This window comes from Aulonocara stuartgranti, assembly GCF_965226115.1.
Source record: "Aulonocara stuartgranti genome assembly, chromosome: 3".
NCBI lineage: Eukaryota > Metazoa > Chordata > Actinopteri > Cichliformes > Cichlidae > Aulonocara > Aulonocara stuartgranti.
The window spans coordinates 48,290,125-48,308,722 of NC_138941.1; the positions used below are offsets into that span (position 1 = coordinate 48,290,125).

The 18,598-nt window shown below is 40.9% G+C and overlaps 1 protein-coding gene across 1 annotated transcript in view; it reads right to left on the reverse strand.

The window, feature by feature from the left end:
- Window positions 1-3,142: 3,142 nt before the first annotated feature.
- irs4b (insulin receptor substrate 4b) overlaps window positions 3,143-18,598 on the reverse strand; it is a 30,505-nt gene continuing 15,049 nt past the window's right edge. Inside the window, exon 2 of the mRNA XM_082528140.1 lies at window positions 3,143-8,830. Within this exon, the coding sequence (XP_082384266.1) occupies window positions 8,826-8,830 (5 nt within the window). The 3' untranslated portion in view covers window positions 3,143-8,825. The remainder of the gene's footprint in view (window positions 8,831-18,598) is intronic.

Below are 18,598 nucleotides of genomic sequence, written 5' to 3' on the forward strand. Positions count from 1 at the left end.
GAGTTTATGGCAGGACACTAAAACAATTATATCACCATATTACCAAGAGACCATGTGGGCGATGACTGAGATTAACCAAAGCTCATTCTACACACAAAAAAGGTACAAATGATTGTAAGTCTTGAACTGTTTAAAAGGTTGCCAGCTGCTTGCAGGGTTTTTGGTATGTTTGTGACAAATTAACCATCCTGTAAAGTTTGGGAAGTGCTTTGAGTAAACGTGAAAAGTTGGTTAGGGAAGATAAAGGAACTGCAGAGCACACATTGCAGGGGTCAGTAACCAGGTTCAGCCACAGGCCAGTTTTTTTCCACACTGCCTAACAGGGGTACCGTGGAAGTTACGCTCACAGTAGAAATGTACATATCTGCTCTATGATGGTTTGAATTATTTCGCTGAATACCTACAGAAAAATACTGCGTACAACTTTCTTATTGTTGACTCAAATATATATGCCTGCTTGAAATATTAACTTTTATTAATGTTGCATGCTGTATTCACTGGGATTTGACACCAGGGGTCTCAAACTCAAATGAGCCGCAGGCCACATTGGAGGGACACTTTAGTGTTCAAGTAGTACAAAAAAACAAACCAGAAAACACCCACTAATATTTCCTAAAATGTTGTGTTTTGTTTGTTTTTTAAAATTTCAAATATTGCATAACAACACAAAACTGCAAACGTGAACGCAATTTTTTCTCACTCTTAACTAACTGAAGCCTTGCATTGAACTACCATATAAACACATTGGTCCGCTCTTTCTGGCCAGACATGTAGCACCACTTTTGCTATAATTTCATTTGTATTTAGGAAATAAAAATGCAGACGTGAGAGTACACATTAGTTTTTGACTGCTAGCGAAAATTGTTTTCTTTTTATTTGTATTCTCTTGTTACCTCGGCCAGCTCTGCGGCTCCGAGCCGTAGTAGCCTCTGGCTAATATGTCGTGTTCCATGTCGGGCTCGTAGCTGAGAACTAGCTTTACTGTCTGGTAGTGGTGCCACGGATCAAAATTCTCACGGTTTGGATCGGATCAATTTTCGGATCAGCAAAAAAAGAAATGAAGTGAACAAATAACATTGGTGTCCGTGTCCACATGTTAGTTTAGATGTAGCACACTGATCAAATAAGTTTGGTTCATGAAGAAATTTTCCTACTCCCTTCCAGGGTCTGGATTACACAGCTCAGGAAGTAAAGCAGGTAATCTACTAATTGGAAGGTTGGTGATTCAATCCCTAGCTGCTCCAGTCTGCATGCCAAAGTATTCCTAGGCAAGACAAGGGAAAAAGTGCTTGTGTGAATGAGGCAATCTGTATAAAGCGGTTTGACTGCTCCAGTAGAGTAGACCCACCCTTCATAAGAACCAGCCCATTTACCAGGTCTTGGGACCGATTGCAGTTTCGTAGCCTGTTCGGTTTTATTTTGGCAGGAGATGGCATGTCCCTATAATTTACTTTACAAAAAAAGGGAACAGTCAGTTACTGACACTTGTCTCTCATCACATTTAAGCATGCTTTCATTTAACACACTGAAGTTACTGTCTGGTGGGGGGGTCAGCTTGTGGGAGGCATTATACCTCCCACTGCAGGCCTACTTGTTGTTCCTAGAGTATTTTTTCAGTTTTCAGGCCCCTCTTCTGTGGAACCAGCTTCCAGTTTGGATTCAGGAGACAGACACTATCTCTACTTTTAAAATTAGGATTAAAACTTTCCTTTTTGCTAAAGCAAATAGTTGGATCAGGTGACCCTGAATCCTCCCTTAGTTATAAGGGCCCTTGCTCATGGGGTGGGAGTGGGTTAATATGATTATTGGGGTTTTCTTTGTTTTCCTTATATTATTATAGGGTCTTTGTCTTACAATACAAAGCTCCTTGAGGGAACTGTTGTGATTTGGCGCTATATAAATAAAACTGAATCGAATTAAGTTTGTTTTTTAAGTATTTCTCTGCATTTCTGAAACTTGATGAAATTTGTTGTAACAGCAGACGGCTTATCAGTATGTTAGAGGACCTGCTCATTTCTTCATTGACCCTGCACAGCACAACGCAGACATTGTGGCAGCCCAAGTGTCAACCCAGACATGCTACACATACAGCAGTAGTTTACTATCTAGGCCATTATGCCCATGATGAATGAGTTTTCCCGTCAGTTACCTTTTTTTTCACTCACAATGTTTTAATTGTTATTATCAATCTCTTCCACAGCATGTCTTTTGTCCCGTATGACTCTCCTAACCCCAAATCAGTCATGGCAGATGGCCGCCGTCCCTGAGCCTTGTTCTTCTGGAGGTTTCTTCCTGTTAAAAGGGAGTTTTTGTTTCCCACTTCCCCAAAGAACTTTGCTCATAGGGAGTCATATGATTGTTGGGGTTTTCTGTTTTCTTTGTATTATTGTAGGATCTTGTAGTGCTCTGAGGCGGCTGTTGTTATGATTTATGCGCCGTGTTAATAAAATTAAATTGAACTGAATGATGCGACTTATCCCGGAATCTCCCAGTAATAAAAGAAGCCTAACCCTGACACACAAAGGATTAAATACTTTTTAAAATATGACAGTTGAATCAATTTCTTGTTTGAAAACAATGATTTAAAAAGAGTCAGCGTGAGCATAGGTGGTCCCAGTGTGTGCTGCTTACATTTCCTCTAAATGAGTTTGGAAATTTGGCCTCCCTTTGGGGGTCAGGAGGTTATTAAAGACAAGAGGACTTATCGTAATCCCGCTTGCTGACGTCACCGGTGCATTCTTTTAGACATAATCACAGAGGTTCTCAAAGAGGTTTTTATCAGACTCCAGAGTTATCAGGGAATTTCTCAACCTCGTGGCCTTTCAGAGTGCCCAGAGGAAGAAAGAAAAAATATTTCCTTCATCAGATGGTTGAAATGATTTAGCTCACACTTCATTGGCTCCTCCGGGTGGGTGTGTCGCAGCATATTTGAGAATCACGTGCATCAGTGTGCTGAGCAAACCCAGACAAAAACAGATACATTTATTTGGGTCTTTAGTGACGTCAAAGTCCTGTTTGTGTTTAGAAACTGAACTGTTGTGTAACGTAAGACAAACACAGATCTGCAAAGAAACACTCAACCGACGAAAAAAAATTTAAACAAAATAAAGAGAGGAAGGAAGACGGCCGAGACCAGGGCAGCTACATGAACACATTTTTATTGCAATAGCTCTATCGAAAGCAAAAAAGTTTTGATAAATATAAACACTATGCCGATGCTCAAATCGCCTCCGCGTACCCCCTCCGACCCCCCTTTTCTCTCCACAAGGAAACAAAAGAGACAAGGAGAAAAGGAAGTTAAAAAAAAATAATGGGCGAGGGGGCGGGGCACCTGCCAGGCGCCAATCATAACATGAAAAAAAAGCAACAACTCAAGTTTTCCTTATTTACACAAGGAGGATTCCCACCAGTTCTCTCTTTCTCTCTAAATTTTAAGCTCTCTTCACACACACACACACACACACACACACACACACACACACACACACACACGACGCTGAAAAATAATGCACGTACGAAGGATACACACCTCCACAGTATTGTTTTTGAACTCTTTCCTGTAAAGCTAATGAACAACAGCATTCAACTTGGAAAAAATAAAATAAGAACACAGGTAGCGGGGGTGAGAGTGGGATTTTTCCTGACCCACGCCTTTGTCTTCTTAGTTCGCCACTGACAGCATTTTCAGTTGTTATAACTGTACTACACAGCAGCAAAAAAACCCAAAAGAACTGTGATATAGTTACAAAAAAATAAACATTAGGCAGGTTGTAACCAATTTCTTTATACAAATAACTGCAAAAAATGCCTATGTACTCTTAACAAAAAACAAAAAACCCCTATCCTTGTGTCGCTTTGTATTCAGAGAAGCCTCTCCGATGAGACAAAACAACCAGGAATAAGATGAATTCTTCCCTCTGTAAACTAGAATATAAAATAAATCAAAGGATTAGAGGAAAAACAGAAGTTTGCATAATGATGCCGTACCCTAAGTCTTCTCTGTCAGGATTATATATATATAGATATATATGTATAATGTAGGCCTTATTTCTTTCTTAATTCTCCACCCTAAACATGAAAACAGGACAGTTTTGAGGTTGAATTGTTGCCAAAATAAACAGATTCTGTGTGAATGAATTCAGTTATAACAAAGAAATAAACAGAGGATCAAATCTGACGTGTACAATTTTCAAATAAATTATGTGGGGGAAAGAAAAAAACTAGCTCTACCATTTAGCATGAAAACCCCAAAAGCAACACATTGCTGTAGCAAAGTACACAAAAAAGAAAAATAAACAACCAAAAAAGGAAAAAAAAAATTTCTCATTTGTCTCAACGGGCCACTGATTTAACTCTTTGTTCACTCAAAAAGAGAAGATGGGGTGGGGAGGTCGGGGGTGCGAAAAAAAAAATCGCTTAAATTCACATAAGACACGTCACGTTTAAAAAAGAAAAACCGACCGTGCTCATTTTCAGGGGTCTGTCATCATCATTGCACGAGTCTGAAAACAGAGCCGGGGTGGTGGGAAAGCGTGGCCACGGTTTTTTAAATGTTTGTGCTAATCGAGACACGTTTGCTAATTGCAGGATGTTAGGAAGTTGAATCCTCCTGATTCTATGCTATGAAGGATCCTTGCAGACTGTGGAAGACTCGCTTCATCTTTGGCCACTTCTATCTGCGTGTAAATGGAAACGTAGCATAGCAGAAAGAGCGTGTTAAAGTGGCCCTCTGTCTCGTTTGTACTGAACACCGACAAACTTCCAAATATTGAGATCAGTGCCAGCTTCACACGGCTCGGAACGCTCCGTTGCAAACCAGCGTCTCTAGTCTTGGGTCTGTGTGATGTCACTGAGTAGAGAAACCCAATACAGCCATCTCAGACCAGAAGCCCTATCCAGTTGCTCACGATGGGCAGCCAATCACACAAAAGCTAGTTGTGTCAGACAGTGGATAAAATTAGGGGCTCCACCAAGGCTTGTTATTTTGATCTGTGAATCATGCTAAGCTACTCTAATAGACTAAAAGATATGCAGCTAGAAACTAGCAGAAACAGGCTTGAAGTAGGAGAGATGTAATGCTGCTTTACACCAGCTGTACCGACTGATCCAGGCCTATCGCCTAATAAGTTTACATTTAATGAAACACGTTTTTCTGTGTTTATCCCTGTTTGCAAAGAAATCATTTAAAATTCGTTGATATTTTCGCACACCCCTATTACCTTAAATTATTTTAAACACTGATCCATTCAGAATTTCACTGCATTTAAATAGACGAGAGGAAAAGTAAGTTTAACCACAACTCCTTCAGTGAAACAAGATCAACTAGAATGCATTAAAAAAAATGATATTAGTGACGACTACAACAAGGCTTAAGAAACAAAACCCTTCAGAACTTCAGTGAACAAAGCAAGCAGCTTTTTTATGGGACCTGCACCTGAGAAGAAGCTTCCACAGTCTGCATGGTCAAATGGCTACAAGTCAGCATCAGGTATCAGGACAATGAGAGCAAATTGGAGCAAAGATTATTCAGTTAAACTTGTCGAGGCTGCTTTCAAAACCAAAGTCAAACACGCCTTCCCTCGCTCCTGGCTCTGCTTGGATAACAGTGATGATGCATCGTTAAACAAGCAAATTCCAAAACATCAGGAAAGGTGGGATAACAAAAAACAAAAAAAAAAATCATAAGAAAAAAACAAAAAAAACAAAATCAGGATGATTGCATTAAATACTGAAAGAAATCACTGAAATTCTGTGGACCAGTCTAGCTGTCAGTCTTTGAGTTTAAGCACATCGTGGGAGAGCAGCGCGACTATAAATGCTAAATACGCGCGTATTAGTGTGTGAAGGTGCCAAAACAAAAAGAGGAGGCAATTTGTGCGCCACTATAAGTGTGTGTGGGTTGGGGTGTCACAGGGCAAGTATGTCCAGTGCGCTGCACCTGGGGCTGGAGCTCCGGTTACTGGAAACCTCTTTACGTCACGCGGAGCCGCTGACGAACACCCCGGCATTCATATGTGCGAGAAAAATCCCGCACGTCATCAAGAGCCGCTCACAAAGGGCCGAAACGGAGACGCGCAGGAGGTACCCTCGACTAAAAAGGGCTGCATGACTCCTCTGTGCCTGTATGCAATATGAGGGAATGTGTGTGGAGGGGGGCACATGACCGAGATATGCGTCTTATTGACGTACGGGTTTGCGTGTGTATGTACATGCCACTGCTCACAAAGTACAGTAAATGGTTCACTTGCATTTCGTGTGTGTGTGTGTGTGTGTGCATTATTCCTGTGTTTGCATCTCAGTGTGTCAATACTGTACTTTGTGCTTTTTACCTTTCACAGCGTTTGTCTGCGTTTGCTTTGGCGCCACTCTCCCTCGCTAATCTGAACTGTGCTACGGACCGCATGAGGTAAAACTGAATGAAACAAACAAACACGAACTACTTGGATCTACTCAACAGTTATTTGTGCAGAAAACTGAGGAAGATGAACCAAGTGAAACAGCAGGGCGGGGAAGAAAAAAAACAAACAAAAACAACAAATCCGTTTTTTTGTTGTTGCTTTGTTTTTTTTCAGCCGAGTTTTTGAACCACATAATCAGATTTTCTTGCTGAGAGTTCATTAACAACACCCAGATATCTGTGAAGGCAGCTGGTTAGCTTAGCTTAGCATAAAGACCCAAAAAGAGTAGCAGACCTATCCACATAGATAAAGCCTGTGTTTAAACCGATTATATATTCTTTAAGGAACAGTCATGACATAATGGCCTAAAGCTGCTTTTACAATTTGGTTTAATGTGTCAAAGTTGATCTGTTATGCTTTTTCTTATTTTCTGTCACATATGCACACAGTTATGAGGATGAATGCTTATTTTAAATGGAACAAGGTTTCTATCCTGTGTGTATGCAGCTCTTTGAAAGTCAAAAGCTCAGGCTTCAGACTGCTCCAAATGCCTGGTTTCAGACACTTTTTTCCTACTTTTGGCTCTCCATGATGCCATGGAAACCAGACAAAAGCCCCACTTAATTGCTTCTTAAACCTATTAGAGGGGCATCCAATCAGAAGTTACTTAAATCAAACTAAAATGGCTTTTTTCTACTTTTAGCTCTCTTTGATGTCACAGAGAGAAGACATCTCTTATACAGTCATTTCAGGCACAGGAGTCCCGTCTATCTGCTGAAGGGCATCCATCAGGAGAAAGTTGGTTTAAAGGGAGCTAAAATGGGTTGTTTCAAACAGGTGAATGTAATAAGGATTATTGCTAAGTGGCTCTAGTAGAATCCAATTAACCAAAACACTGAAACAGAAATTAGCATAACAGGCCCACTTTAACAAGATGGCATGTACTGTTGTATCTCTGTATCTTTATTTATGGCCTTGCTCATATTAACAATACTTTTATATTTTTAGGTGTATTTTTTTGCCTTTTAGTGATATACATTTTCATTTTTGTGCAAGTAAAACAAAAGAACTGCTATTTTAGTGACTTTCTGTGCTCTGTAGTGCAATATTTAAACACCTAGCCAGCATTAAATGGATATAAATTGGGTTTAAAATTTAAAGTTTGAGCAGAACACAATTTCTTTTAACTGGACTTTGTGTAAAATTACTTTTGAACACCTTTTGGCTCCTGTTCTGACTTTCTATGCTACTCCTTGCTAACCGACTGCTAGCTGTAGCTTCACTTTTAAGATTATCAGACTTCTAATGAGTGGATTGTAAATGACACCGAAAACATTGCAGTGTTCGACCAGTGGCCATAACAATTCCCCGCCCTGCTGAGTACCATCAGTCAGAAGAACAAACAAAGTGAAATGTACCGAAACATTTGTACCTGCATTAACATATAAATAATCAGCACTATATAACATGAGGAGTAATGCTTTAAGGTTGCATTGGTACTCTGACAAACCCACACTGGCGCAGTACTGCAGCTGATTTTAGCCCTTTAGAGCAGGCCCGCTCAGGCAATGGGTGCTAACGTGTCGCTGAGGCGCAAGCGCCCTGCTACATGATGATCCAAAGGGTGCCGGTACTGCGTCGTACCTGGGATCAAACGCGATACTCGTACAATGCCACTCTGAAACTGAAACGGGCCCAGCCGCGAGCTTGTACCATTAAAGGGGGTTAAGGAATTAAAAAAATAAACACTTTATCCAATATGTAATAACTATACGGCATTCAGGATGGATTACACAAGGGGTTAAAGAAATTAGAATAATAATAGTAATAGTAATAATAATAATAATAATAATAATAATAAATGATGACTATTTAAATTCAAATCAACATAAAAAAAAATCCAAGTCTGTGCCGTAATGCCTTTGAATTTCATTTTCCCTTTTTTCTTTTTTAATACTATATGGAGAAGCAGAACCATCTGATAAAAAGGCTCTGTGCAGATGCAAGGACGCCCCTCAGCCAAAGTTCACCCTCTGTTTGTTGAATAAGTACGAGCCCAACTGTCTCTGAGAGGGGGCGGGGAAGCAGCGCACGCTGGCAGCGTCGGTCAAGAGAGGGAGGATTATTTGTTAATTTAAAAAAAATAAAAAAGAAGAAGAAGAAGAAAGAAAAAAAAGGGACGATATGCATATAAAACAGAGGAAAAACAAAAAATGAAAAACACTTTTTTTAAAAACTGCAAGCGGTTTTTTGTGTTTGTTTTTGACATTTTGTCTGCGATCAGAAGGGAGCAGCTTCTCAGTCTCAGTGAAGGTCAGAGGGCAACGGCGTTGGAGGCCAAAGGTCACAGGCTGAGTCAAGTGCCGCGAGCAGAGAGATGAGGATGAAGAGGAGGGGGGGCTGCGGCGCGCGATGAACCTCCGTCGCTCAGTCTGAGACACAGAGAGAGGGGGGGGGGGGAAAAAGCATGTTAGTGAAAACATGAAGACAAACACAAAAACAACAAACTAGCGACAACATGACACTGACCACAGGCAGCCAAATACAAAAAAGAACAATCTGTTTGGGAGTTTGGGAAGAATGTATATTTTTTTTCTTTTCAAAAAATCAAGACAAAAACCAACAACTTCAAGAATTTACATGAAGCTATCATCAGCCTCCAAATGAACAAACAGGTTGAGATTACGCGTCGTTAAAGGCATAAACCTGTGAGGTGTGGAGTGTCAGTAAGACACAACAGCACAGGTTTACCAAGCATGGGCACCGGGGTAGCTAGTTAGGTCAGGAAAACATGACAGTATCAGTGCCAGATACTTGTAATTGGTATTAATTCATATATTTTTTACTTATTATTTGACTGACTTGTTCCTTCTTCTTATAGTAAAGGTTTTCTTGTGTGCGGGAGCAGCTGAACAACAAGAGGAACGACTTTCCTTTCTGTCTCTACACAACTGAAAGTAAGCTCCACCTAGAAGAGGCAAAAGGACGTTTGCTGTAATTATTAATTGTAACTTTCTCCTCTCCAAGTATCTAATATGCAAAATACTTTGTGACTTTTCAGCTGCCTCTCCATGGAGGACTGGATTGCAGGTTGGAGCCCTCAGCGAGTATGGGATAGCTCCACATAAACAAGTTCTAGACCTGCAGCTCACAGAGGATCCAGAGCAGAATGAGAAGCTGCTGTGCAGAAGAGGTACGTCCCGTGGACCGCCACAACAGCAGCCTGCCCGGCAAATCAGCCCATAAGAAAACACTAGACTTTCAAAACAAGAGCCAGGGTGGTTTTCCCTGCCATACTTTGGCAACTGTTAAATTCCCTGGCTATACTTCCTGAGTAAAAGTTTATTGTGTGAGGAAATGCTGTCATATATTGAAGTGAGTATCTCTGGATGTGGAACTTTTGTTTAACCTTGTAGTGTTGACACACGTGCTGCCGCGACCAAATCACATGACCGATTTAAGACGATGTAACCCGCAGAACGCTGGCTCGCGAATAAATTCCGTTTTTTAAATTGTGTTGACAGGCTGAGTAAAGACAAGTAAAACCAGAGTTATGATAAACAATTTTAAAATGCCAGCTGTAAGCCCTGTGATGTGTCCTGTGTGTACACTAGGTTTAGAAATTTGCATCTTGTATTTGCATTTTAAATGATAAAAGTAATTCGTTAAAAATGTTTGTGGTAAAATCAGCCAGTTGCACACTTGACTCCAGACGGTGAAGCAAAAGACAGGAAGCTAGGGCTGCTCGATTATGGCAAAAATGATAATCACGATTATTTTCACTGAAATTGAGATCACGATTATTTGACGATATTTATTTAACCCTTTAAGACCTACTATAGAACCAAGTCCACCAGAGCTTATATTATTTTTTTACATGTTGTAGTGCCATTTGTGGGAGCATTTCAAGTTGCTATACATCAATACAACTGTTATAGCCCATATTTTAATAATATGTATGCATTAAGTCCATAGTAATTACATAAATTGCAAAAAAGTGCAATAAACTACAAAAAAAAATTGAAAATCGCTTTTGTTTTGTTTACATATATTTCTACTTGGAGAAGTTTAAGAGGTTTATCCCTCAAAACTTTAAATACAATAAAGTTGCAAAAAATAGTTTCCCACCACAGGAAATTTATTTTGAGTGTCTTCATAGTTTTATTTCGGAGATACAGCAATTTTTATATACTGCAGGAAAAACGAAAAAACAATCCTATGATGCAAATTTGCAAAGAAAACAGCATGTGCATCATTTCACTGTGGGAAGTGTTACGAACAGCTGATGGATCGGCAAAGCCTGTTTCTGGAATATTATGTTTTTGTTCCTGCAAGCGCTTTTTATGCAATTTTTGCAAAGCTATATGTGGAACGAAACCGTGACCGAGGACAAGCTGATGGCATAAGATGTAAGTTTCATATGCAAAAAAAATTATTGCGCTAGCTTACACGGTTCAGGTTCTACAGGGATTTAAAAATAGTTATGCAAAACGGAGCGTGCGGCTCTGACCGGCTTTAAAGGGTTAACAATGACTTTAAAAAAATAATATAAAATAGTGTGCAACACCACTGAAGTTTTTTTTAACCTCTCTTTTCAACCAAAAGGCAGTCACTCTCTCCTCTCCAAATAACTTCTGCTTAGCTTTCCGAGCTTCCCTCGGGTCCTCTTAATCAGCGGTCTCCAACCTTTTTTGCGCCACGGACCGGTTTATGCCCGACAATATTTTCACGGACCGGCCTTTAAGGTGTCGCGGATAAATGAGGGAGGGGCTAATAATCGGCTCAGTCATTTTTAATGATCGTTGAAAGCCCAGATCGTAATCGTGATTAAAATTCAATTAATTGAGCAGCCCTACAGGAAGCACTTAAAAAAACAAAAAAAACAACTTTAAAGCGTCACAAGCATTTTCACTGCTGTTTGTACAAACAAAAAAAGCAAGCTGGAAAATGAGAACAATTATAATGAGACCAGGGGCTAATAGAAAAACTATTACACATTATCACAGCACACACACAGAAACAGGAATGTTTGTGGTTCACTGATTGGAAGGGGGGGGGGGGGGGGGGGGGCTGTCGATATGATCTTTTTGGACATTTTGAAGGCTAGCGGTGCCAATTTTGACTGGAACCAGACCCTGTCTGGCTTTGGGCTCGGCCCCCCAAACATTTCTCCAAATCCTGAAAAGGTGGGGGTTCTGGTGGCTTCTGAGGGGTCGTGCGTTGGAAGACACTGCAGGGGTTGCAAAAACACTCGACCCTCTTCTGCCAGCTCAGGAATGGTTATCACCACGCTTAGAGGTTGCCCAACAGTTTGGTAATCTTAAAAAGGGCACGATTAATGACACAAGCCGCAGGTTTACAATCACAGAAGAAGAAAGTAGAACTACAGCAGTTGCACGGTCACAGATCACCGCCTGAGAGAAGCAGCACAAATGTGAGACATCTCTGTCGGAGGAGGCTTGGCTTGAACTCCTCGTTGTATAATAAAATCTGTTTGTCTGGTAATAAGTATGTGTGGCCGGTGAACTTTGGATTCTGCTCGCTGCCAGCAAGCAAGCAAGCAAACACACACACACACACACACACACACACACACACACACACACGCTCACAAATAAAATGTTTGTTTCCTGCCCTGCTATCATTGCTGGGTCGGGCTGTCAGGTCGGTTGTTGTGGTGCGGCCCAGCAGCCCCGAATGACCCGTGGCGATGGCCGCCGTCCAGCTGGGTTATTCCGCTGAGAGCGAGCCTTTGTCTGACACAACAATGTGAGCAGCATGCCACAATACAGATGCTTTGACACTGCTGGAATGCTGCCCCTCTGTTTGCTAGCCATGGGGAGGGAGGGTGGGATGGACTGACGGAAAGGCAGGGATACACGGATAAGAGAAGAAACAACAACCTGATGCAACCAAATTACAACCAAAAAAAAACCAAAAGGTGTAGCACACCCTGGAATTCTGCTATGAACAAGGCCGTCTTTAAGCTCCCTGAAAAGCCTTCGGCTGATCTAAAACACTGCAGTGAGAGAACTGACAGGACTTTCTCTTAACTGGCGCCTGTTAGATCCAGAATCAAATTTAAAATCCTCCTCCTTACACACCAAGTCCTAAATGATCAGGCCCCTTCATATCTGATATATATTTTAGTATCAAATTACCCTAACAGAGCACTTTGCTCTCAGACTGCAGGCTTACTTACTCTCACGTTTCTAAACATACAATGTCAGGCAGAGCCAGCTTTCAACAGGAGTGGGTTGGGTTAAGAGGTAGGCAGGTTTGATACAGCATAGTATTGTGATATTTTGCTCTATCGTAGCAATACAGGGGCACTAAATTTTCATATTCTATTAAAAAAAAGTAAATATTCTGGGAATACTACGAACAAGAGGGCTTATCTCATGCACAAGTCGAGAGGACTCCACTTAACTGGCTGTATTCCTGGAGAACAGGAAGGTTTGCTGAGAACACATGTAATAGTCAAATGTGAATTTACTGCAACAACTGTGACAAATCATCAAAAATCACACTAATTCAAACAGACTGCATGCAACTGCCAGCTCGACCCTGTTGAGACTGAAGTTGTTGAAACTATCTGATGGTGGTATTTATGGCAGGTTTTAGTGATGGTGTAGGTATCCTCCACAATCTCACTCTGCGACTCTAACTTTGAAAAAAGGTGATAAATCAAAATATACAATATGTTATTACAATACTCAACATGTTGCAAAACATTCAAGGTCGCAAAAAATGGTATCGTGAGTTAAGCATTGTAATAACATCGTATGGTGAGGTGTCTGGTGATTCCTGCCTCTCTCCTATGGAACCAGCTCCTACATTAGACTGGGAGACCGTCTATTTTTAAGACTAAATTGAAAACTTGCCTTTTGATTAAGCGTATAGCTGTTCCTGTCTGAGCCTGGTTGTGCATGGGGTTGTCATGTATTTGCTCATAAGGGTGTCACCTGATTGTTGGGGTTATCGCTCTAATATCGGAGGGTTTTAAACATCTTTGCCAAATAACACCTTAGTCACAAAAGCCTAAAGAACAGCTGACAGCTGCCCGGCAGCCACTGGTTGTGTGTATATTATGCAACCAGTTGGTGTGTGGTTGCTGGAGGTTGCCAACATTAAACTCGTCACAAAGAGGTGCTGCCTGAAAACCTAGTTTATATGAAAGACTTTTGTGCAACATTTGCAAACTACTCTCCAAGCAGTGATAAACTACAGCTCAGAGTGTTAATATTTTTGCAGACAAGCTAGTGTCTGTAGTGTAAACCACAGGCGACTGTGGCAATCTGCTAGCGATCAAAGCAGTCAGAAAGAGTTTTTTTGTATAGCACCCGTCTGTGTGACTGATTTCGCCTAGTGACAGCAGCCTCCAAAAATATGTGTCACATTTTTAGTAATCATATAAGCACTGTGGGTCTGTCAAAATCCTTTGTCCGAATGAATAACACCAAGGCAACGAACAACACGTAGTGGATAGTTTAAAATAAAGATAAAACTGAATATTTAAACTAAGTTTGGTTATTTGGTGTTAGAAGTTGTACAGGTGAGATGCCGTTTCCAGTGTTTGCATAGGTACAAACCGTGTTCAAGAGTCCTACGGTAATTGATAGTATCCTGCCAGCACTCACGCTCACTTTGTTAAAGTGTTAAAAACAGCCTCACTACTCCTCCCGTGTACAGCAGAGGCAGGGCTGTTTATAGAGATCAGAGTGAGTACACTGACATAACCGCACTATTTTGTACATTTACAGAAAGAAACTGTTGCTGTAATCTATGACACCATGCTGTAAAAACAACAGCTTACTGCTGCCGAGGCCCGTTACTGGCACTTTACTGTCATTTAACAGTAAAAGCTTTCAGACTGTAGTTTTATAACTTATACACAGTAAAGTACAGAGTACACGCAGTATTATTTTCTCCATTGAATGACTAATACTCACAAATATTTCCTTTATTGAACTGCTGATTGTTTCATTCCTTCCTGAAATTCTTAACATTTTGAAACCTGTGAGTTCTGACTGCTTCTCATTTGTGTTTGTAGCAAATGTGCGTTCAAATTGTCCAGGAATTAGAGGAGTGTAATCAGACTAATATCTAAAGGGAGAAGATTTTATTTTTTTATTTTTTTTAAACAAAGAAAAAAAAATAGCATGCATGGAGAGATGAGGAAAACAAGCTTCAGCCACCATTGGTGAACAGCACAGTTATGTGGATTTGTATCTTTTCTTTTAACTTTCTGAATCATTATACTTAACACTACATACAACAAGCTTTGGCAATACTGTATTTAATTATGGTCAACGCAAGGCTGAATCTGAATGTGGGTGTGTGTGAGAGCAAGAGACAGACAGAGAGAGAAAGTCTGAGGTCTCTGGGTTTCTCTGCAGTCCAGGCGTGGACTTTGATCAAAACAACACTCTTAGGACACGAGCCCAACTGACCCAAGCTGACCTTGCTTAAACACACACATACACACACTTTCAGGGCAAAATCAGGTCATAAAAACACCTGCATTAGCTAACAGATTGTTGTGTTGTTGCAACACGCGCAGGTGCTCAGATCCGCCGCCCTCTGTCTCGTTCCCTCTGCCCTCGCTGACCCTCAGCTCGTGCCTCTCTCTGTCCCCAAACCCCATTCACCCAGCTGGGACAAGAGATGAAAGGCATCATGGGAGTGAACAGCCAGCGTAACGGGTTGACCTGACATGGGCTTGCGCGACAGCTGGACTGGCGGCCTTTCAAGTGCAGATCGAGGAACGAAAAGACGCACTTCACTTCACTTTTGTGTGTCCAGTTTGGTTCTTGTTCTGTTTTTTTCCCCCGTCTCTACCCCCACCCTTACCACAGCAGCTGCACGGAAGACAAAGAAGAGCTGTACTTGAGGCAAATATCAGCATCAACAATGCAAACGGTCAAACTGTAAGGGGTCATCCTGTTCTACAGTGTGCCCATCGATCAGACTTTACTAACCCTCGATGTCCGCAATTTGGTCCAAATGCGATAAAGGACATTTTCACATAAAAGTGCAACTGTGACACAGGGCCAACAATAGGAAGTACAAAAGGATATATCTTCTTAGTTTGAAAAGTCAAGCCAACGCAAAAGCGACTTAAAACTGTATTTTATTTTGGCCACTAGACTAAAAAGACTATAGAGGTCAACAGCTAGATTCCAGGTAGGGCTGGGCCCTATTATACCGTTCACGGTAATACCGGTATAATGTTGGGCAACTATAGGAAAATGAAATATCGCGATAGAATATGAGTAAAACGCGCATGCGCAGTGCCTTTGTTTTCATACGCACATGGCCGATTGTTGAGTGAAACAGATGAACCAGAATTGGTTTGTAAAAATGGTGCAACTTCCGTGATGTGGAACTGGTTTGGTGTTTGTCCGTCAGATACACGACAAAGCACATTTTTTTGCAGAACATGCAAGCGGCCGTCGTTATTGTCGTATTTGTCGGACTAAGATGCTCTTAAATCTGGAAGTAATCTGGGTCCTAAACTCTGTATGCTTCAGGTCAAACAACACTGCAGCATCACTGAGAGTTAAAAACTGTCTAAATTCTTTCATCTTTAATAAAACGATCAGCATTGCTGCTTTACCAGGTGTAACTATAAAGTTTAACTTCCAGGCATCCATGAAAACAAAATTTATTACATTTAACGGAGTTAGAAGTTAGCAGGAAGCTAGCGGAAGTTAGCTCGCTAGTTTCACTAGTTACCTAAGCATGATATAGCATGTTCTGACTGAGAGATTTCTGAAAAAAATCAAACGTACAGCTCTGCTATCACTTCCAACATAAATGAAGACAGGAAACTAAACAGCAGTGACGTTTGTAGGGTTACTGAAGTTGGGCTAGCTGGTATATAATGATGTGCTACGTGATCGCTAGCGACACAGCTATGTTAGCATAACATAAACAGTGAAGCTGGAGGACGAACACTAACACTTTTCCACTTATAAAAGTTAACGTGAAGGTTCTTCATGGTTAGAGACAAATGCAATCGCATGGCAGGATGCTGTAAACGGACCAAACTTCAGTCAGGAGAACAACTGAGATAATCCATCCACAATACGAGGTTAGTCATTAATATACTGCAACAACATGGGAATAGAGCCGCTGCCAGAGAATTCAACATTAATGAATCAATGGTACAGAAGTGGAGGAAGCAAGAAGAATGAGTTTAATAAAGTTTGATTTATCTGACTGCTTTGTTTCGCTTAATGTGCCTTATAATCCCGTGCACCTTATGGTCCGAAAAATACGTACTGCACACTGCAGTTTAATGTTGCAAAGCACCTCTTTTTAACTTCAGTGGATATTATACATGGTTATGCTCAGGATATGTCAGCCCATTTCTACTGGAAATGCCTTTTGGTTAAACTTTCAGCAAGGAATTTGCATTTGCACTGTTACATTTTTATAAAGCTTTTAATGTACATAAAAACCAGCTTCTTGTTTAAGTGAAAATAAATGGAAGGTTGTCTTTTTGCGCTAGTAATGTTGTGGAGTTGTATTTTGTCTCGCATCAATTATATCGTCAGTTATATCGTTATCGCAAATTTTCAAATATATATCGTGATAAATATTTTTGGCCATATCGCCCTGCTCTAATTCCAGGAGTAGAAACCACCTTCATATTTTCCATAGAGATGTGGATTATAAGCCATAATGCTGAAACCATCTAAAGCAGACTGGCTGTGAGCTACGACAGACTTTATGAACTTAACTTGTTCCTACTAGAACTACTAGTGAGACCTGCTCCGATGTTTTAGTTTGGAGAAAGGATGCAGAGCTGAAGGTGCTGAGATTTTCCTTGGGAGTCACCAGGATGGACGGGATTAGAAATGAGTACATCAGTGGGACAGCTGGAGAGGTGAGGTTGAGACAGTTTGGGCTTGTACAGAGGACGGATGGTAGACATATTGGCCAAAGGATGTTGAAGAAAGAGGAAGAGCTCAGATGAGGTAGTGAAGGAGGACGTGACACTGTGATGACCCCTAAAGGGAGCATCTGAAAGAAGAAAGACTCTACCCACAATCCCAACTTGAGAGTGTAACGCCTCTGGTTAAGGTCGCCGTTTCTGTGGAAATGTTTAAACCTGTGCTTATCAGGTCATTTCGTGAATGCAAAACTTCAGAAACCACAAGAGTGGCATCTGCAGTCAGAAAAAAAAAAAAAAGCACTGTAGCATTTCTACACTACAAAATGTATACAAATTTATTATTATACAGCGCTATCATTAACCATATAAACGCGAAGATGGCTGGAAGTTGTTAGCTGTGGTATTTGGGGTTTGCAGTACTTTGCCTGCCCGCCTCAGTGGTTCACCTCTCACTATTGAGATCTGTAAGCCTATGGGATAATAGCTCTCAATGGCCCTCACTCTGCGACCTCAGTAAATACTTCAGTGATGAGTTTATGGGCTTATTTGCTAGTTTAAGGTCATATTTAACAAAAATTGAAGCTCATTTTTTAAATTACCGTCAAAATTCAAAAAGAATCAGAAAGAAGAACAAACCGGGACATGCTCATCAGCACATGCCAATCACAAGTCATTACCGAATGAGTGTGTGGTTTTGCAGTCAGACCCGCCCCTCATTCAACACATCCAGTTTCCAAACACCAAGATGGCAATGTTGAAAACTAGAGGCTTCATAACAGGACATTACTAAACAGATGGATGATGTCACATCAGACAGACAAACCCATTCAAAGACAAACTAGAATGAAAATTGTTGTCCGTCTCACTCAATAATAAAACTTCACTAAAATTTCCTTCGCATTATCTAAAACTCTTAAAGTCGCTTTTAAGCTTTCAGTAAACTTTGAACTAAACAGAATGAATGTAAAACAAACTTTGACGCACTCGGGGTTCCTCTTAAATGCACGTTTGCGCACACATTCAGACTTTGACTAATAAAGCTATCTAACCTCACATTCCAGCCAGTCCAAGGGTATTCCAGTAAAATCATGCTTTATCACTACCGTGTGTCTGCAGGAGGCGGTGAAGTAGACGAAAACACTGCAAAGACAGAAGAGAAAACTGCAGCTTTTCTCTAAGTGCGAGAGCCTCAGGAACCCCGATGATTAAAGTCCGAGACCACCTACGAAATCTACGTGCAGGCCCAGTTAAAGACTCACGATGTTTAGGTCCATTTATTACTGACGAGACACAACAT